Genomic DNA, 23,148 nt, shown 5'->3' with positions numbered 1-23,148 from the left:
TACTACTAGTACTGTTGTATTGTTTGTATGCAAATTGGTCTTATCCCAGCATAGTATAAACTATTCTGTTAAAGAAATGCTGTAGTAAATTAATTTGTACAGAAGATATGAGTAGTATACGTTAGGGAATTATAGGGCAGCACACACCCAACTGGCTCAAGGCCAGTTGATCAATATTTAATAAATCCCCAATGACTACTATGCTATTACTGTAATGAGATATTGGGAGATACTATAATGTACTGTTTTTCTTATTTATGCTCATGTCACCAAATACTCTACAGTACTTTGTTGTCACATGACCACTTATGGATGTCATCTGTCTTAACTTTACTTTATTGCTGCGAAGCAGCCAATTCATATTCTTGACAGCAATTTGACCTCTGAAAGGTCATTTTTTGTCAAAAAACACGGGCCTAAGACGACTGAAAAACGGAGTTTCCTTCTTTCGTTCTGCCGGTAAAATCAATTACTTTAGGCGACGTTTGTAGACTAACCAACACGTACCAACGTCCGCATGTCGCGCTAGCCTTGTCCTACTCTAGGCCTAGACTAGCTAGGATGGTATAGGCCTAGCCTTGAAGGGACGAAGGTCCCAATGAAAAACAACGTCGCTCCTTGATAGCTAACATTGTTTATTTAACATCACAATAATTCATTATTTAGACCTATAGTTGTTTTTTGAAATGTACTCCACAAATCTCAGCTGATTACATCTCGTATCTATTGTTGTGACGTCATGGCACGCTGGCTCACACTTGTGATGTCTCGCACTTGTGATCAAATAACATGCTGGCTCGCACTTTGGCAACACTCTTGGGCAGTCAACTCGCCCCCTAGAAAACCCGCCCTTGGAAACTTGCCCCATAAAAAAATGTACACTTCCTAGACCATGCAGTCTTCAAAATAAAAATTGTAACCTTTGGTAATCAACTACATTTTCCACATACATAGAGATTTTTGAAACTTTATTTAAAAAAACCTAAACCATAATTCACTACTATAGACACTTTTTGACAAAAATGAAAAATTACGACTTTGTTACCCAATGAGAAGTGTTCTAATATAGACAATGGGTCGTGTCTCATTATTATTTGTTATATTTTTATTATTCATTATTTTCACTTGACTCGCATAAATAATTTTGTTCGAAGAACATATGCAGTTGTACATTTTGCAGCACTTCACTTGCAATTTGCAATTTCTAGTTATAGCATTGGTTGCATCACTTTTGTCATATTATGGTTTGTCATTTACTTGTCATTTTTGTTATGGTTTAATTTGACCTTTTACTTCCGACAGAGGTACTAACCTACACTATAATACTATTTAATACCTCTGCAAGTTTGTAAACAACCCCATAAAGACAAGTTAACATTTCATGACCACTTTGTAAGAGTGTGTGATCTTTTGCTCTACTAAAACAGGCCAAGGGTAATCACGTATTGAAGGCATACACATGGTCAACAATTCAGGATATTACAGTATGCATAAATTTCTTCAATTCAGACAATTGACAATTGTTCAATCAAGGTTTTTTTCTTTTAGAAAATTAAATTGTATATTAGCTCAGTATTCTAAACTGGTGGTAGGTAGCCACTGCGCGTGCATGCTGAACTGATGTCCTTGGTTCCCAGTTCGATTCCATCTCTGCTCTTTTTGTGTGTTAGTCGGAGGGTTGAAGTTAAAGTTCTAATAGTGTACAGTACGAATTTTTTGGAGGAGATATATTAGTCTTGTGTACAGGATAGCTCATTTGGAGTCTTATAAAAAGAGCTATGTATTGTGTATCCGTGTATTTGCCTAATTTACTTATACTATTAAACTAAAAAGTCCCCCGGTATCATTGTATGTGATTTCTTTAAGTCTAAACAATTTTTTAAGTGATAGGCATGCAAATTTTCGTAAAATTTCCTCAAACCTATGTACAAATTTGATGAAAAACAAACAAGTAGGCTATTGGAGATATCTCAACTGCACAACATTATACATTATAAAATTTTGCGAAAAAAATTCAGGTTAAAACAATGATCATCGAAATGGTCTAAAACAGTCACATTAGTTGTTTGTCACAATAATGTAATACTTAATGTATGACAGTGAATGCATCAAGGTCATCAGAGGATTATGGAGAAAGTAGGAATACTTGATGTCTTTGTAGAAAAAAATTAATGTCTACAAATGTAGTTATCAAAAATTTGGTAAAAGATATCTCTCATTCTTATCTAGTTGTTTTTAAATGTGAGAGGGGGATGAGGCCTTTTATTCTTTTTTTTTTCCTCAAAAAAGTTGAATGTTTCTACTAAACAAGCTCTCATATTCTCAAAAGCTCTGTTGAGGTTCTAGTGGTCCTAGCGGCTGGCCATACAAAAAAGATCTATCAATTATTCAATCAGCAGGGTACTCCTAGAGCTCCTCATTGAAGCTAAAAGTAGACAAACAGACAAATGGGAATAGGCCCACACCCTGTGGCATAATGCAAGATAATTGTAAAGAAGGAAATTCTTGCTAGAACTATAGGGCTACAATAGACATTTTCTAAATTCAGCTTAAACTATTTATATAAAATTTAAAAAAATATAATAATTAATAAATTTTTATTTTTTTAAAATTTAAATTAAAAGCAATAAAGAAAATAAATCGATGTCTACCAGCACCATGGTACAAACACTTTTTAAAAATTTTTTTTGGCGCCTTGCTTTAGCGGTCATGCCTATTGTAACGGCCTGCTTTTAATGATTAAACAACAATTCCCCAAACTTTCTACTGATATTATCTGTAGACTTCTATCATTATTATATTTGACTCATTCATACTCAAAAGAACCAGTTTAACAGACAGTAACAAACAAATCACTGATTATCGGACTTGCCTTTGTCCCCTTTCCTTTAATGAGGTTGAAATTTTTACGATCACAAATACAAGGAAATCACCTACTGTATATTGAATGTTAGTGAAACTACAGACCTTATTGACTGGTAATCGTTAGTATATCCTGTGTGTACAGTATTATAGTATGAGTAGGAAGTGATCGAGCTATTTTTTCCTTTTCAAAAATGTCGTCAATTATTCCTCAATCATTCTGGTATTGTTGTTTGTAACCTGATTTAACCCACTCCTGACACAGATTAATATGACATTCTTTAGGCCTGTACCAATGTGTAACTGAGGATTTTATAACCTATAATACACAGGAACAGAAAATATGCAATCATGATTACGAAAGACAAATTTCAGTTCAGTTATTTTCACCATCGTTGTGGTCATCGTCAACATCTAGTCATTGCTAGGCTCTAGGTAAAGTTTAATTTGTAGATTTTTCTTTTACTAATAATTTTTTATATTATTATTATTTGAGTGTCCCAAATTAGGCATTGTCAGCTAGCTGAAAAGCCACACAAACAATGTTGAAATAAGTAAATTTCATTGTTCCACTGCCATGATCGTCAACATCATCATTGTTGTCATAATAAAAAATTCATTCTAGTAACTATATCATTTTCTAATTGCAGTAATACTACCCATTTTATTGTCACTATTCTTCAGTAACATCATTTTTGTCAATTCATCATTTTGATTATCTTATAAATCCTATATTTCCAGGCAATTATTTCTAATTTGTAAGTTTATATCTATCCTAAATCTTAATATCAAATATCAACAGTAACATTCTATTGTATCTACAGTATCTAGTGAAACAGTGAAACCTTATACATCGTATTATAAATTGAGAACTTGAAACCATTGTTTAGTACCCTAAAACATCGGTTTTATTAACAATCATTTGGGATGTTTATATAATCCCACTGAAGTGTGTCTTATTGTATTCCACTCCCTGCTGTGTGTGCCTAGGGATCACCATTAATATTCATCTCTATTGTCCGGTGTGTTGTTGTCGGATCTAGTAAAACAGCAGGTACCTTTCGCTAAATTGACCCTCAATAGGGAACTGTTGACTGCTCACGCAGCTGTGCTGACCTCGCATGCGACACTGTTGACTGATGCATCAGTGACATGTGCTGTTGTTGTCATTTAGAATAAATCTCATCACCTCTCCCTCTGGGGAACATAAACAATGTGGGATAGGTTTTTATGTAGTGTATTTTGAGGAAAGTACTGTGATAAAATTCTGGATACTGTATGTCCATCATAAATTATGACATGACCTTAAACTTGGGACCTCAGTGCTTGACAAACGAGAAGTAACATGTAAAGGGTACTCTAGAGATATGGGAGACAGTTGCACATGATTGGCAGTATTTCCAGGGTAACATTGTATAGAGAGTGGCGTATCCAGGTATATGAAATAGTGGGGGACCAGGGACTTAAGGGGTAAATACCCTCACAGCACCACCATGGTTGGGTTTGAGGTAAGAAAATGTATGATTATAGAACCTCTAGATGGTTGGAAATGGCCCTCTCACACTTAATTTTGAAATTTGTTTTTTCGTTGGGAGAGGGAAGCAGGCTGTCTCCCTTGGATCTGCCACTAATAGAAAGTGTACTTCAGAATTATTTATAACTGGATGCAGGGTTCCCGGAATGCCGCCCTTAGCGGCGTGTGCAAAGCAACTCAAGAGTCAGAAGTGGAACGTGAATTTCGATTTGGTTTCGTAGTCAGATTTTCGAGAAAAACTTCAGCTACCCGTATTCCTCGACTGAGACGTCAATGGGAGCTGTAATTTGTATGGCAAGGAGATGGTGCTACCCTTAATTCGTATTAAGGGAATTTAAGCCCACAAACCTTGTAGTTATTAATATTTTGGTTATAATAGAAAATTTTTATTTTTTAGTGACGTCACACTCACGCTATTGTTAGCATGCATACGTCGTAAGCTAGATTACTCACCTTTTCCTGGTAAGGCAAACTTTTCCGGCTTGATTTTTTCATGGATAAACAAACACCACTGCTTTGCACATGAATGCCTTGCCTAGCTAGGGCTACAAGAGCCACATAGTTAGCATATAAATTATAATAGTATGTCTGCAACTGAATTATTCTTAGGCCCTATAGTTTTTTTTCTTTCTTATTTTAATTTATTTCTTTCGAAAGTGTACTTTCTATCACATAGGCCTATAATTGCACTGTCTACTTAGGCCTAGTCATATTATGCTTCATCGTCCCCCGCTATACACAGTACATCAGTAGGCTAGCGAGCCCCCCATGCTACAGTACAGACGTTTGCTAGGCAAGAGAACGTGATTGCACCTTTCTTCCTAGCTAGGTGTTCATGTAAATTTGCATATTGTTAGCCAACCAGCTGCGTGTATTCCTTGTGAAAATGAGTACCGTGGCGTACTCATTTTCACAAAGCATTTGCATCCCCTCTTGGAAAGAGGGAACTTTGAAATATTTATTGTCTCCACATCTTCGCTAATTAATCACCGTAATTTAGCTTACACTTATGCATGGGGGGAGCACTTCAAATGTACAATAATCATTTCACTACCCGACAAACCCTGAACTTTATTCATGCATTACATAAATAGTTTCATCTTGCTGTACTCCAACATCACTGGCACATGGTAACAACCAACTGGCAGACTATTTCCGGTCACACAATACTCTCCATAACGCCTGTCTCTTATCCCCCCCCCCCCCCCCAAGTTCCGTGTCCCTCTGGATGGACAGGTAGACAGATAGTTGACTTGCAAAACTCTACAAACTAAATTTCGTGAAAATATCAGAAAAGTGATGAATGCCAATGCCATTTGTAAACCCTATGGTTTCTGAATTGACATTAACATAGTATTCACTGTACAGTAAAATTAACTATGTGTCACTGTCCTACATGAAAGCAAATACCTAAAACAAACATGAACCTATATATAGTATAAAATAGCTCCAAATCTCTAATTATATTTTCAATACCTAATGGTGGTAAATGTTATTCCTCGTTTTATAAATTGTTATTGCAGTAGATTGTTGTATATTCTGTTGATGGATTGTCTGGTGTATTGACACTGGTAAATTTATGTCTTAAAAATGTCACACAATCCAAGTTGACATCATTGATGTCATCAGCGAGCCAGCGTTGTACACACTCAACATCCTGAACATTCCAGCTCACATGTCCCAGATACCAGCCTATCATACTATTTCTTTGAGAGTAATTTATTACCTTATATTAAGTTGTCATTGAAAATTAATGGGAATGAATTCAGCTAGGCTTGTTGAGACCTAGGCTTACTGGTTTGAGGTCTCCAATTTTGAGTCAGCTGCAGTTCTTGTCTGCTACTTGCCAAAATATCCCTTTGGCCTAAGAATTCCTTCTATGGTGTCTGATTCTCCTGGCTCAGTTTATTTAGTGTTTGTTTATTCATCTGCCGCAGGTCATCAACGTTGGCAGGATCTTACTTCTGAAGTTCATTATCATCTGATTTGATACTTCACTTGATGCTCATGTTATGATAATACACTTACCTCATATAAGAAAGTTAGAACATGATGGTAGACAGTAGGTTAGTGGTGTGTCATCCATGCTGCTGTATTTCTTCATAACGAAAATGTGGCTATTAAATGAGACTACTAAAAATACTGAGGGTATGTAACTCAGTGCCCATGATATTGTAGGCCCAGTTTAGGTCACAGAGTAGCGTACCCCAGTGATTGAGATAATGCCTTACTCATGATTGTATAATTGAGTATCTATGGTATATTAAAATATGATTGTAGTACAATTCATTCTTTGCTTATCACTTAATATCAAGTCAATACTCAATGACAAGTCACTCAGTGTTTGCAGTATGAAGTATGCCATAGTTCACTTAATAATATGTGATGGGTAATGCTCATGATAATGTCAGTCAATACTATTAATTTACTCAATACCAAACATGACCTAATACTTTTGACATTCAGTAGGTAAACTCATGATACAATACTCAATTACTCATGGTACAGTATATCATTTCATATCAGATGACCCAATTACTCTGACAGTTACTTTACTACATTTTCTCAAAAGAAAATACTATTTGTCTTTCTGCTGTTATGGTTTATTTCTGAACCAAATATTGTTGCTGTGCTCTTATATCAAGTGAGTTTATCTACTGATAAAATTATGAGGCCTCTAACCTAAAGTAGTTAGAATTCTTGTTGTAATGTAATGGTCTCTGACTTGGAATAATAATTACGAATTCAAGATGGTTTATTTTCTTGCCTTGTAGGATGGTATGGCAGCAATGGTGAATGACTGCAATGTTCCAGCTGTTAAGAGGAGTAAAAACGTTGAAACATTCCTATCACGTTGTAAGTCTCACGCAGTAGTTCTACAGTGCTATGAACTTTACTTTAACAAACAATAAGGCCAGTCATCATTTCTAGCTATACTATAATTACTGTGGTCTGCCTGGAGATGGCTTATGGGTTCATTTAATCCACATCTCTCCCTCCTTTTCCTCTAACGTCATGTTCATAAGTAGTGAAAGCCCTGTATTAACACAAGGTCAGAAAAATGTTGTCATTTCTGCGCCACTAATCTTTGTATAGTAATTAGGTTAAATGTTGCTCAATAAATATTTGTGTAATTTATCGTAAAAGTTGATTCCCTGCTAGATTAAACAAAAGTTATTTGAAGTAGTTCATGAATACCATTTCTAATGCCCGTTTATACAGTTCATACTGAATGAGTATGAAAGAAAAAAAATGTTGTAGCACTATTGGTTTAATCAGGGAGCAGTCATAATGATGTGAATGCTATAATAAATTTTTTCAAAAAATTGCAAAAACAAATTAATTTTTTTCTCTACAACTTTAATTTTTCTCTACATCCCTTGCAATTTTTAGTTATCTCACCTCGTTCCAATTAAATCTTGTCTTGTTATCTCATATCCCTTTCCCCTTATCTCTAGTAAACCATATTTTTGTCTTGTTATCTCACATCTCTTTCCCCTTATCTCTAGTAAACAAGGAATGTTCACATTGACACAAGAATAAATTATAAGTATACCTTAATTTTTATGTACTTGTACAAATTGATTCATGTGATTTTTTTTCCCTCTTAATTTTCCAGATAGCAATCAAGTTTCTATAGTGCAACAGAAGAGGGTTGGAAAAAATGATTTTGTTTTTCATAAAGTTATTGGCAGAGGGGCATTTGGTGAAGTCCAAGTTGTAAGCAAGCTGAATTCCTGTTTGTTGTTTTGCTTCTATTTTTCATTTCATTTATTGGTATAAAAACACTCCGAAGGCAACATAAATCATGAAAATTACTGTATCTGAATAACAATTACTGTATTATACGGAAGAAAAATATGCAAGATATGAAACGGAATAAATTTATACCTAAACTAAAACATCAACATTTGAAAAAGTTTATAAAAATGACTTACAATATGACTTGTTTGATGTATCATGTTTTGTAACTTGTATGCATTTTTATATTGGATTGTTTAATATATAAATAATTTTAAAAAAAAGGCATCAGTGGAAATTAAAAGGAGAATGAACTCTGAAATATGTTATAACCAGGAAGCACAATCTTTCTGCAAGTTCACATCAAAGTTTAAAATATTATGCAGTTAACAAATAAACTGATTTTAATTACTACAATTAAAATGGTATATTTTTTAAGGTTTTACTTCCATTTTCTATTTAAGAAAATGATGATTGTTTCAAATTTTATGAGTACTTTAATAACTTCTTTTGAATATAACTTGACCTTTTATAAACAGTTTGTACTTTTCTGTTAATTGTTATTGTATAATTTTTTTATGCATTTTTGTAATGCTGGCCTCGATTTGTGTGACAATTCATTTATTAATCAATTATGGTACATAAAAATTGATGTATAATTATCACATAATTTTTATATACATATATCTAATTTTGTATAGTTTTATACTTTGTATGTTATATTCATTATTCTATTGTTTCTTTATAGGTGCGGGAAAAGGGTTCTAAGAAAGTATACGCTATGAAAATGTTAAGCAAGTTTGAAATGGTACGTCTACTGTAACATAATTTAATGTAGTTAGATAGCGCTTTATAACAAAGTCAAAGTGCTCAAGGTGTGGACTATCTTGTACAGTAACTTTCTCCTCCCTTAAGGGTCCCTTCGTGTCTGAGCTACGCGGTAAAGCGGCACCAGCTACTCCCGTTTGTTCACAACAGGGCTGTAAGGACCCGTAAACCTGGGTAGACCCCCTACTTCAAAGATGTACCTGTTCCACCACCAGAGACGAGTGTACCTTTTGAACAAGCACTGATATTGTGGCTATTTGAGTATCTTAAGTTACTTACAGTTTGCATATTGCTGCCAATTTGAGAATAATCTAGACAGTATGTTTAATGCCCATATAGCAGTGCTTGGATATTTTTTTATTTAATTTTTTTTAATCACCCAAATTTTCTTTTGCGTCCTCAGCAATAACTGTTACAACCAGGCTTACAGTAGTGTATAAAACATATCCACACAATTTTCTATGGCAATAATTTGCCATGAATCTATTTAAGATAGTACTTTAAAGGTTTCACAAACTATTAGTGAAAATACTAGAAGCATTTACAAATCTGTGGGGGGTTCAGATAAATACATACAGTACTTTTCAACATTGTCTTCATAAACATTATTTTGAGTTTTCTATTGAACATATACAGTAGTGTTCAATAGACAGGCTTTGATATTTCCGGCTTAAACTTGAGCTAGACTGATAGAAAGCAGCCCTCAATTGTCTATTGAATTAACATTTCTCAGGGGATTAATTGCTTACATTTAGGTATTTGGATTAATGAGAAATCAATGGAGCATTTAATCTTTAGTACATGTCAGCTATTTTATGTGATTTTAGCTGACAATAGAGGGTGCTATATGTATATTGATATTAAAGCTTAAGTTTGAATCGTTGAATAATGTGGCCACTGTTTAAGCTAAGCCATTACCATATATAGTAAACACCTAGGAATGTTGGGCTTTTAAATGTAATCATATTGATTTAATATTAATAACAAGCATAAACCTAATATAAATTTTTGATATAATATTTTTTTTATAGCATAATGTATGTGAGTACTATACAGTATATGTCTTTGTGATAAACAATAAACAAATTTTTTTTTGTTTTTTTGCTGTAGATTAAACGATCTGATTCAGCGTTTTTCTGGGAGGAGAGAGATATAATGGCACATGCTAACAGTGAATGGATCGTTCAGGTAAGTTCAAAGCAGAAACAAAGCAATGGCCTATTAATAGAGACTCGACATTTGGTCTCACAATATTGAGTAATTACTGTAAAGTTGTGCATACAGTCTGTTACCAACTGAATGAGACGTCATGCCGTATTATAAACCATGTTATGAGGCCGCCTCTTAACTGGGCTCGGTCATGTGATGTACCAGGTTACACTAGAAATCATTAGGCAATTGATATTCTGTACATGCTTTTCTTTGTTGGTGGCGGGTGGGGTGGGGTGGGGAGTGGCTTGAGGTGCTTCTGTCTATGCGCATCCTTAAATATGGCACTGCTAGAAACATGGAATGTACTGACACTGCTGATTAACACCTTCCTAGGCCTGAGTTCTGCTGTGTCTGTCATTGACCTTACCTATAGTGTTTCATGTTTACAAAATGTTGTTTAGAATTCTGATTAAAGTTGTATTGGTTTCCTTCTTAGCATATAAATTTCATTTTGTTGACATTGGAAGCAGCACATACATACCTTTGATTCATTGACATCATCAGTAGGTATGTTCATAATGCCCCCCATCCATCATAACCTCATTATTCACTCATTCTAAGCATTCCACCGCAGAGGTGTGTGTATACTTGGGTCTTAGTAGTGTCAGCCACATATGATGTAGCAAACCTGGTATTCTTAATTAAAGATGAAATGACTGTGTTACTGTTAAGCTAAAAACCTGTTCACTTTTGTCTGATTATAAATTAACTTATTGGATCCTTGTAAATATAAAGCAATTCAATTCATTTTTTGCTGGATTAATACCAGAGTGTATCTGGCTAGTTAGGTATATATCTCCTTCGATTGAGATATGCTAGGCCCTCCCTTCTTCATTGCACAGTAATCAATTTGTATATGGAAGATGACCCATTTAGCTTATACCAGGGCAGCTCATATTCAGGGCCCTCTCACATTAATATGAATAAAACAATTTTCAAAGGCATGCAGAAGTTGTGAGTATACCGGTATATGAATTACAGAGTTCTATCGACTTATAGTGACTCCTTTCTGTAAGCTAGTCTCTGGTTCATCGTTAATAAATATTACAACTAGAAATTGCAAATTGCAAGTGAAGTGCTGCAAAGTACAACTGCATATAAATGTTCTTCGAACAAAATTATTTATGCGAGTCAAGTGAAAATAATGAATAATAAAAATATAACAAATAATATGAGACACGACCCATTGTCTATATTAGAACACTTCTCATTGGGTAACAAAGTCGTAATTTTGAATTATGGTTTAGGTTTTTTTAAATAAAGTTTCAAAAATGTCTATGTATGTGGAAAATGTAGTTGATTACCAAAGGTTACAATTTTTATTTTGAAGACTGCATGGTCTAGGAAGTGTACATTTTTTTATGGGGCAAGTTCCAAGGGCGGGTTTTCTAGGGGCGAGTTGGCTGCCAAAGAGTGTTGCCAAAGTGCGAGTCAGCGTGTTATTTGATCACAAGTGCGTGAATTATTGTGATGTTAAATGGACAATGTTAGCTATCAAGGAGCAACGTTGTTTTTCATTGGGACCTTCGTCCCTTCAAGCCTAGGCCTATACCATCCTAGCTAGTCTACTAGGCCTAGAGTAGGATTTTTATTTGGTGAGATGATTTAGTATGGGGAGTTTTCAAGGCGGCGAATTTTCTAGGGGCGAGTTTGTAGAGGCGAGTTGACTGCCAACGCACCACACAACGTAAGCATGATTGAATTCGAGTCAACTTGGCCACAGTTTCGCGGCCCCCTAGTATAATACATTTTTAATTATTGTTTTAAAATGTAATAATTAGCACGTTGACATATTAAATAAGTTTAACTGGGTTCGTAAATACTATAGGCCTCAAAATACTGTGCCGAGACTTGGGCCGAGTTGGTTATAGTAAAAACGCTGAATAGTAATACTCAAGCGTCTCGAGCTTACGTAGAAACATAGTAAAAACGAGCGTTGGTAGCGTGTATGCCAGTCTACAACAACCGTCGCCTAATGTAATAATTAGCACGCTGAAATAGGCTAGTAAATAAGTTAAACTGGGTTCGTAAATAATATTGGCCTCAAAATATTGTGGCTGAGACATGGGCCGATTAAACGCAGAAATAGGAAACCTAGAAATTAAAAACGCTGAATAGTAATACTCAAGCGTCGCGACATGCGGACATTGGTACGTGTAGGTAGTCTAGAAACGTCACCTAAAGTAATTGATTTTACCCGGCAGAATGAAAGAAGGAAACTCCGCTTTTCAGTCGTCTTAAGCCCTTGTTTTTTTGACAAACAATGACCTTTCAGATGTCAAATTGCTGTCAAGAATATGAATTGGCTGCTCCGCAGCAAATACATGATTTGTATCTTATTACAGACTGATAATTAATTCAGTGTTGTCAGGAAGCGGCTTTTGTATAGGCATTCCACTGTATTGATAGGGCATTCAACTCAAGTTGATTTCCCGTGATTCCATTGGGAAATTGCTTAGGCTTAGATTATCTCTCTATATTCTTAATAAAAAGGATATTAGATAGTTGAACCAAAAGAATGTAGCCACTCTGGTATCGTTTACAGTGGCAGCGTCTGGAATTGCCAAGAGATGATGGTAGCCATCCCTTAGCTATCACACTGATGAACACATCCATTCAACAGCTGCATCATAGTGAACTTTAAAAACAAAATTATATGTATTAAAGTATAAAAAAATAAAAAATTAGAATATTACTCTACAACTGTATCTACAACCAAGCTAGTATCTTCGTTGCAAAAAAAAAATGTATGTTGCAAAACATATCCTTCTCTTTGCAAGGTTAACTGTGAGCAAATGTTGTAGGAATAAGGAAATGACAGCTAATTTTATTATTGAAACATTACATCACATTCTTCTCTGTGTTTGGAGGGGGTTAAAGGGAGGAGTTGCAAAGTAGGTCAAAATCTCTGAATACTTCTTAGGAGTCATAAAGTGTGTTGCTTTGAAGTGACTTAGAATACTTGTGTGTTAAAAGTTAACTGTTAGTGAATGTGTAGAGATGTACAGATGTTAGAGTATCCTATTTATGGAGTAGGTAATTTAAAAGAGATAGGCCTACTTTTTTGTTCAGCTTAAAAATTCTATTTATTTGCTTACTTTCAGTACTAAGTAGGCAAGAAGTTAGCTTTAAAATAAAAGTTAAAAAGATAAAATTCTCCTCGCCATTTAATAGGTGCATACAGTATTAAGTAATAATGTTCATATATTTTTATGTCCTATTTGCTGGTTGATGGGTATTGGTAGGAAAATGTCTTTAAATGTGAGCTTGTTTCAATCTGTCCCATTTAAATATTATTTATTTGATCTTTTAAATGAGGAGATTCAATGTCTTAGTTAAAGTGTGAGGGTGTTTATTTTCAGATTTATTTTTATAAATTAGAAAATGTTACACTTGTTTGTACCTTAGGTACTGTACTTTGTAGTCAAGTGCTAACTACCTTAAAGTACATCTTACTACATAGTGTAAACTGGGTCTTGACTGATGTCATATTTTCTTTGATGCTGTATGATTCTAACCTTTGAACCTTTGCTAATGCTGGTATATTCAATCAACCCAACTTGGTGTTTCCTTCCTTGTTTTAAATGCTAGTTTGGAAATATATGATTTTTTTCCATAGTAATAACAGTATTTTGTGGTTACGATTCATCACAGAATTGTAAGGTGGCTGGATTGGTGAATCCTAAGGCAAAACTCTTTTTTTTTTACCTTGTTTTTGCGAACTTATTTTTTAAGTTCGTCGGACGAGTGCTGAAAAAATGAAATTAAAATTATGTTTTCTTATTTAGCAAGTAGTTTTGCCAAAAGCATCCAGATGGAAGAGAAAATAAAAATAAAATGTTATTAATGAATGAAAACAGTGTAGTAATGGGATGGTTAAATGCTTTGAATTTATGTAATTAGGAAGAAATATACATATCTTATCTTTGGAGATTTTAAGGCAGTGGCAGACATATAAATAAAAAACTTTTTTTTTTTTAAATTTCTGGCTGGTGCACTAATTGGCCAAAAATAAATTATAATTTTTATCGAAATCATCATTATTGGCTAGTAGGGGGATTGCTAAACAAGGTATAAAAAAGTCTTGCCATAACTTTTTAATTTAATTAAACCTTTCATTCTATTCTCTCATTTAATGCTAAAATGCTTTTTAAAATGTTAACAGTGTATTGTTAACAGTTTCTAATAATGGATTTCAAAAAAATATTATGTTAATATATTTATTTTTAGCATAATTGATTGATGATAAAGAACATCAATAAACTTAAATATGTTGAAAATGGATACTTTATTATAACAAAAAAAGTATTTTTACATCTTTTTTTTTTACCAGTTTAATCCTTAACTGAATAAAAATATGTGAAATTTTTGTTTTAATGGTCTTCATAAATAATCATCACTTTTTTCAACACATTCCAAGTTAAGTTTTCAGTACACGAAAAATGATGTTTTTTTTGTCAGTCGATCATTTTCCAACTATTTTATGCTTTTTTTTTTTTTTTTTATAGCTTCATTATGCGTTCCAAGATGAGAAGTTCCTATATATGATAATGGATTATATGCCTGGAGGTGACCTTGTCAATCTTATGAGTAACTATGATGTGCCTGAGAAATGGGCGAGGTTCTACACCGCCGAGGTGGTCCTCGCGCTCGACGCAATTCATTCCATGGGCTTTATCCACAGGTGAGAGAACTGAAACCATAATCCCTTGAGAAATCAAATTGTAGGTGTCAGTATTGGGCTTTAAGCACAAAAGAAAAGTACTGAATCCCCTGGGAAATATGTGTTCTAGTTCTGAATTTGAAAAATCCCCTTCTAATTAACATTATTATACAAAAATAAAGTGATAGGATAAATTCATGATTCCACTAAAAGTAAAAATTGTATATTGAGAAAAATAATGATTTTAAACATTTTTCTCAGCAGTTCAGTTTCTCACTGATTCTCGGTTTCAATTTCATTAAATTATTATTTTAAAAACAAATCTTGGTTTATATCCAAGCTGATGAATTTTGAGAGAGTTGCAACTCATGTACACAATGCACTGACATACCTACAGTCATATGTGTGCCCACCCCCTCAGAAATATGTACACAGAAAATGTGATTGAGTAGAGCTATAGTAAAGATCCTCACTTCTAGTCTCAGGGGGCAGGGGTTAAACCTGGATACAACACCACAATGTTATCTTAGGACTAACTCCACTCCCTAAGGTTCAATGAGGTTTTGTTTATTAGAGCATCAATATATGGTGTGTCATTTTTGATAAGAATGAGAAAAAAATGAATACAGCCTGTTTGATAAAATTCAACTTTTGATGATGATTAACATGTTTTGCAAAAAAAAAAAAATTATATTAAAAAGAAATTCTTTTGCCAAGATGCTTTTTGTGAGTCCATTTCACTAAATAAGAAATCAAATAATTATATTTGATATATTTCCCATCTACCTTAGGAAGTCTATTGTAAATATTATCCTCAGAAATAAAGATTGTCTTTAATACGAGAAAAAAAAAATTACCAGAATTGTACACAAGACCTTGAGAATAAATTCAAGTAAACATTTGTTGTATGTACAGATGATTGTAATAACATATTAAAACAGATAAATGGCACTTTTTATTTATGTTGCTATTAAATTGATATTTATTTGTTTATGCATAGAATGCAATAACATACAAAATAGGTATATGGCTCTACATTGTTTATGTCAGAATTCAATTTAAATAATTTGTTTTTGCAACAGCATAACATATCTACGTAAATTCAATGATTGTTTAATTTAGTATAAATTAATTTAAAAAAATGCAAAACACTAGCCAGCGACTAACAATGTTTGCATATTTGCAATCCTTAACAGCAAACCATTGAGATCCCTGCCTTGAATAAAATGATTAATAGTTGTTTTCTGGAACTAGTGTAGATTGTGTCTCATAATAACCAATGTAGTAACATTTATATATTATCACTTAAAGTAATAGTAAAGTATAAGTCTAATCATGAAACAAATTTGGATTGGAAATATCTAAATACTCTATCATTACAATAGATTTTAAGTATGAATAACAGAAAACAAATTTGTAATATGAAAAATAATGGAAAGAATAGATTGATATAAATTAATGGAATTTGAATTAGAAGGCTAGCATCTAATTTAAATTTTATTTAATATTATAAACTATTGTGAATCCTGGATTATCCAGTAAATTGATATTTTAGCATATAACACATTTTAGCTTTCCAGTCCCTAAGTTCTGGATCAGCTCCAGCTACTGAAATATATTTCATGACCATTCCTTTGGGCAAATAGTTAATCCCTTATAAATCTCACTAATCCTTAAGGGATTAGTGTTAGTAAGACATGGCAGTCTACTTCAAGCTCAGACCACTGTAACAGTTATTTTTATGACATAAAAATTGTGAATATTAACACTGCAGTATTCATCAAAGGATCAATCCCTCTAATTAGAATTAACTTTTTTCATTTACAAACAGATGCTTGTGCAGTCAGACTATGTTATTCCATGAGGCCATATCTAGAGCGCAACATTTACTAATGCTATAGTGTCTGTGTGACCAAAACAATTAAAACCCTAAAGATATTTATTGTAATCAACAATTAGCAACAAATCTTGGCTTCTAAGATTCATTATCATACACAAAATAATTGCATTAATAGCAATAATATAGATTAAACAAGCAAAATAATTACTGCAGCCTAAACATGGCAGGATTCCTACCTGTTGTTCATCGTTGCACAATGGCAAGTAATAGACAGAATTGTTGTAGATGAATGGCTGGTAGCTTAATGAATTACTGTATAATAAAAGTGGTTTTACTGTACCATTGTTAATTTTTAAAAAGTAATGTATAGATGTGTACACCATAATATGACAACTGCAATCATTATTGTTGTCATAATTTTGATAATATAATTTTTTTAATTTTTTACCAAGGGATGTGAAGCCTGACAATATGTTGCTAGATGCCAATGGCCACCTCAAGCTAGCAGACTTTGGCACTTGTATGGCCATGGATAAGGTATGATATACTTTTGTTTTATATGAAGGTGGTTCAATTAACAATTGAACTACCCTCATTACTAGAATATTTCAACGTCCAGTGGATACGGGAATTATACCAATAACATGAAAAACATCAGATATAACACCACTGCCAAATTCCAGTACAATTGACAATACAACTTCCTAAGAAAGCTTTCAATGTCAATCATATCATTTTAACACTGTTTTACAAAGCAGTTATACAAAGTGTCCTAATTTTTAACTTTAATTTGCAACTATGGTAATAATTTTAACTATACCAAGGAGCAATTCTAACAAATTTTTGGAGGAGCAAATGGTGTATTAAAGGAGATATTGAACTAGATTCAATAATGAAATAATAGTATGGAGCAGAAGTTATATGCAATAATGAAGGATAAAACACATACATTCCATTTACAATTAACTTTTAACAAAAGTGGTTTTAGGATACAAGTGGCAAAATCAAATACTTGCCGACACAGGAAGTCATTATTCCAGATGGAATATTCAATTTTAATTTTATTGCGAAATGCTAGGTTTTATTAGTTTTGATCTTTGTTAAAATAGACTGGTCTGTCTCTGAGGTACACATGGTTAAATTTTAAACAATTTTAAACATTGATTTTTTTATTACTGTACTATTTTAACTTGTTAATATCTTATTTCTTGTCATTGCCTAGTTGTTTTGTCTTGTGATTTTTCATGTCATTTTACCCAGATTGTTGCAAAGGAAAAACAAATTTTCTATTTTAAAATGGGACAGTAATGTGTCCTTGAATCTTGAATTTGATTTTACATTACAGTTTGTCATGGCTACCATCCCTATCTTTTCATGATTATTATCATCATCCTCAATATCATTATCATTTTTATTATCATTAACCTTATCTAGTTATTAACCTCATCATTTTTAATATTAGAATTAGATAGATCTCAAAATCATCATGATAATCACCATTTAAAGTAGTTGTATCTGATGTTCTATAAACCATTAAGGTCAGCTAATAAGTTAACCTAAATAAAATAAATAAATATGTTTAATAAATAAGTTTCTCCATGTGTAATCATTGATTAAGCTTCATAATGGGTGGATTAGCTTTTATCATTATTGTCAGTCTTGTTTATTATTTCACTTATCTTCTCCCTATTAGAGTGGAATGGTGAGATCTGATACAGCTGTAGGCACTCCTGATTATATCTCTCCCGAAGTCCTCAAGTCTCAGGGAGGCGACGGTCATTATGGCCGTGAATGTGATTGGTGGTCAGTTGGTGTATTTCTCTATGAGATGTTAGTTGGTATGTTTCACTTTCACTTTCTCTTTTTATTATTATTAACATGAAATTTGTAATATGTGAAACTACTGGAATAACTGGTCTAAATATTAATATGTAAAGCAGGTTTGCCGGAAAATAGAAAGTGATTGTAATGCGTTACAAACAGCTTTCATGCTGATATCAAAAATTAATTATGTTAATTGCTCTTTAGCCTTTTCTATTAGCTTTCAAACTGCCCTAGAGAAGTTTAAGTTAAAATCAGCATGGTTTACCACTGAAGCTGTTGTTGGTGTTTTTGTTGTTAATATTTTATTTTACTCTTCAAAAATTAAAAAATGTATGTATATATTATTAGAATTATATAGAAATAGTTATCCGTTATGTTGTTAAATTGAAATATCTTATTTTCATGTTAATTTGTAGGAGATACGCCATTCTATGCAGATTCACTCGTTGGTACTTATGCAAAGATTATGGATCACAAGAATTCGCTCAGTTTTCCTGATGATGCTGAAGTCTCATTCAAAGCACAAAAACTCATCCGAGCCTTCCTAACCGACATGTTAGTATGACCCTTCACCTCGCATGCATTTATATTCTTCATTTTATGTAGTTTTCTCTTGAATTATAGTTTTATGATGCTGTTCTTACTGGTATTGAGCTAATAAACGTGAACAATAAAATTCAATAATGAAAGTGCTTCCTTTGTATATTTAAGGAGGTTGTTAACCTTAAATTAAAAATAGAAATTGTGCACTTGCCAATTAATATATGTATAAATAATATAGGTTCTATACTCTCTCCATAAATCTTTTGTACTTAAACCTTTTCAATCCATGTCTCATTAGAAGTTTTTATCCTTTTTAATGAGAAATTTATTTTTTTAATTCTGTAGGTTTTTGTAGTTTATAATTCAGTGTCAACTAATAATTAAATGAAAATATATAATATACTCAGTTCCTATTCAGTTTTTAGTTAATATATTTTTACTGATTATTAAATTAAATTTAATTTGTTGCATTTTATTTATTATCCCCAGGGACTCAAGACTTGGTAAACGAGGGGTCTCAGAAATCAAACAACAGTCGTTTTTTAAAAATGATATGTGGACTTTCGACAATATTAGGAATAGTAAGTAAAAATATTTCTGTTTATTAATTGAATCAATTTTTGCAATCTCAAAAACATTTCAGCAAAACATGTTGATATATTGGTTTATTCTGTTGATTGTTCAAAAATTCCATTCTCGCTGAACCATTTTATCAAGTGAATAATATTATTTTCAGTTAATTCTTCAAAATATAATCTTAGTCAAATCTTGCTACAAATTCTGTTTTGGTCATTGACTAATTGAGATAATCAGGTAGATATTAAGTCATTGGCATGTCATTGTGTTAGGATATTGTGTTTTTCTGCTTTATATTTTGTCATCATCAAGAAAAACAATTTGTACATTATATGCATGCTTGTATACAAATAACAATAATTATTACAACATCTGCTGACCAATCAAAATATTGGTTTATACAGATGAAACAGTGATTTAGAAAAAATATATATATATACCTAAATATAAACCTATGATTTTTAATAATTATTACATTTTGTCGCTGTTTTCCATTTATATTAGCCGTGCCTCCTGTTGTGCCAGAGTTATCCCATGATGCGGATACTAGTAATTTTGACGAGATTGAAATGGACAACAAAGCTGATGAAACGTTTGCAGTTCCAAAGGCCTTTGCGGGAAATAACTTACCATTTGTGGGGTTCACCTTCAATAGACAAAATCAGTAAGTACAACATTCCTAGTCTTAACTGTTTGAATGCAATTCAAGTCCAAGAACCTCCTATTAATAAACAAAATCTTTTTGGGGAAAAAAAAAAAAAAAAAAACAGTTTTTAATAATAGGTTTTGATTCAGGAATCTCATCTATGGTGCCTTCCAACTTAGATGTAAACATTGATTTTAAAATTCGAAATTTTATAATTGTTATTGATTTATGGTTGTTTATTTTAATTTTGATGATTGATCTTCTGTTGTTGTTATTGTTATTGTTAATTTGTTATTACTGTTATTATTATTATCGCTGTTGGTATCCTTACTGTTTACTGGTTGTTGTTATCATCATTTTCAACATTAATGGTACTGCCTGACATTGCCATTATCGTCATTAGATTAATCATTGTTAATTAGTATGATTTGCCATTATTAATATCATTTACATTTCATTTTGTGAACAGTGTGTTATGCATTCCAAGATATCTAGTTATAATTATGATGTATTTTTTTCTTTTAGAATGTTCGCATCACAAGATTCGGTAAGTTTTTTATTTCAAAAATATATTTATAAATTTATAGTTTTTATGTCAGTATTCATAATATTAATAGAAATGTAATATAGTGAAAATATTAGTATTATTTGCATTATTATTTTGTATTAATGACAATAATAAGAAAATTATTTTACTGTAGTTAAAAGTGCCTCTAGATACTATGTAAATACAGTTTAATATACTTATAGTGTAATTGCTATGGGTTTATTGTGATCTAGAATAAAAGTGAATGAATGATTAAATTCAACCACTTTTTGAAATACTTACCACCAGTTTTATACACTTATATTATATTACTATTTTATAAATTGCACAATAAAATGCTAATGCTACAAATTTATTTTCTGTATATAAAATATCTGTACTATAGTAGTAACAAAATAGCTAAAAATATATTCCTACAATATGAGTATCGGTAATACATATTCTAATTTATTATTAACCTATTAGTTTATTTTGGGTTTTTTTTTTTCCATTTCCTATGAACTCTTTCACTGGCTTGCAATTTTTGCTGTGTATTGTACGGTTACAGGCTGATGTGAGTTTTATAGTTTAAAATAGAATTTTGGTGAAGGTTCTAGTACTTTTTGCACTAACATTCCTTACTAATTATTGTCTTGGCATAATTGTTTGCATAAATTAACTAACATATTAAAAGATTATTATTGTAGCTGCATAGTCCATTATCATGTCGATGCCATCCTTTTTTAAGCCATGCCTAATCTTATTAATCATGTTTATAATTATAGCTGTAGTCTAATTCACATTAACTTCTTAAACAATACTCAAACATAATATTGCCTGTGATAAAATTTAGATAAAATTCTTTATAAATCATTTAATATTGAATTGATCTTTTTAAAGGATTGAATATGATATCAACCTCTAACGAGCCACAGATAAAATCAATTCAGTTTTTACTAAATTTCCAAATCAAAGATGGGCTGTGTAATTTATGCATTAGCAAGGAAAACATTTTTTTTTATAACTGGGAAAGTAAGCAATCTAAATATTAAATTTTATGGTTCAATTTCTAACATTTTATGTGATAATTGCATGTGATTTCCCCATATATTATGGGTATGGTATAACATCATCATGCCTAAATATGAATGTGATATGACATCATCATGCCATATAAGGATAATCCACAAATATTTGTTGCATACAATTTTGTAGTGTTGAAATGGCAAGACAACACAGACAAAATTTTTTTAACATAAGCAATAGCGAGAAAGGAACAATATTTTCATGCAGTATGGCAGATTTTATATTATCATTGAAGTGGTTTGGCGCAGTGGGAACAGTTTGGTTTCCCAACCTCGAGGTCGGAGTTTCAATCCCCTCGCTGTACATTTCACTTGTGTCCTTGGGCAAGGCAATTTATCTACATTGCTTCTCTCCGTCAAAAGGAAGGGGGATCGAAAAACACCAAATCAGATTTAGTTTTAGGATAGCAAATGATAATAATACCACACAGGAGTATAAATGGGTACCTGGTAGGGTTAAATGCCAAAATGCACTGATGTAGCTGCTGCAACTTATGGAACAGATTGTGTTACATACGCGTCAAATCCAATGGTCGGGGTAGTAATGTGATGCGCTCAGAGGCCTTGTTGGCATTAAGCGCTATATAAATATAACATATTATTATTATTATCATTTGCTATCCTAAAACTAAATCTGATTTGGTGTATTCCCCTCCCCCTTCCTTTTGGTGGTTTACCAAAATTACAGCATTGTGACAATGAGTAATGCAATATCACAGAGACAGGAACAATTGGAAAAAACCTAGGGAGTAATATAAATGCTGTGAAAACAACTTTTAGGCAGAACAGAACAATACAACTATTCATCAAGGGACGATGACGTATTAGTAAAGGAAGCAACACCGTGTGACAAACAAAATTAAGATTCATATATTTATTATATAATTTAGTGACATTCACAAATAACAGTTTTCTTTAGTACTAACAATGATGATCATAAAAATGAAAATTTAATGATAATAGTAATTATCGTAATAATATTAATAATAATAATAGTAGTAGTAATATTATTTTTATATAAATTTCACAAAATAAAGCCGAGTATTGATGCCAATCTTTAGTATTACATGTATAGACCATTTTCGCGAAATTTAACATGAAAATTTCCAATAATCTGGCAACTACGGCTGGGGGACTTTCAGAGGACTAGCATTCACTCTACATAGTTAACATCATGGAATCATGGATTAAATCAACAATAAAACTAAATTACTGACGAGCACAAATATTTTAAAAAAGAAGAAGCATAAAATGTTTATATTAAAAAC

General features: G+C 32.4%; 1 protein-coding gene across 7 annotated transcripts in view; it reads left to right on the top strand.

The window, feature by feature from the left end:
* Positions 1-23,148, top strand: part of LOC117116550 (rho-associated protein kinase 1-like) — a 73,071-nt gene that overhangs the window by 24,702 nt on the left and 25,221 nt on the right. For 6 of the 7 annotated variants that reach the window (XM_033260612.1, XM_033260614.1, XM_033260611.1 and 3 more), the window contains exons 3-14: positions 7,171-7,252; positions 8,016-8,116; positions 8,886-8,945; positions 10,076-10,153; positions 14,686-14,861; positions 17,133-17,217; positions 18,374-18,518; positions 18,921-19,059; positions 19,537-19,628; positions 20,128-20,287; positions 20,795-20,816; positions 21,364-21,369. In XM_033260612.1, coding sequence (XP_033116503.1) covers positions 7,171-7,252; positions 8,016-8,116; positions 8,886-8,945; positions 10,076-10,153; positions 14,686-14,861; positions 17,133-17,217; positions 18,374-18,518; positions 18,921-19,059; positions 19,537-19,628; positions 20,128-20,287; positions 20,795-20,816; positions 21,364-21,369 — 1,146 coding nt within the window. The remainder of the gene's footprint in view (positions 1-7,170; positions 7,253-8,015; positions 8,117-8,885; positions 8,946-10,075; positions 10,154-14,685; positions 14,862-17,132; positions 17,218-18,373; positions 18,519-18,920; positions 19,060-19,536; positions 19,629-20,127; positions 20,288-20,794; positions 20,817-21,363; positions 21,370-23,148) is intronic. The other variant, XM_033260613.1, reaches the window with a different exon arrangement.

This window comes from Anneissia japonica, unplaced genomic scaffold, assembly GCF_011630105.1.
Source record: "Anneissia japonica isolate Jap-2015-1 unplaced genomic scaffold, ASM1163010v1 scaffold4058_len632159_cov189, whole genome shotgun sequence".
Classification (NCBI taxonomy): Eukaryota; Metazoa; Echinodermata; class Crinoidea; order Comatulida; family Comatulidae; genus Anneissia; species Anneissia japonica.
This window is presented reverse-complemented; position numbering and strand designations above follow the sequence as displayed.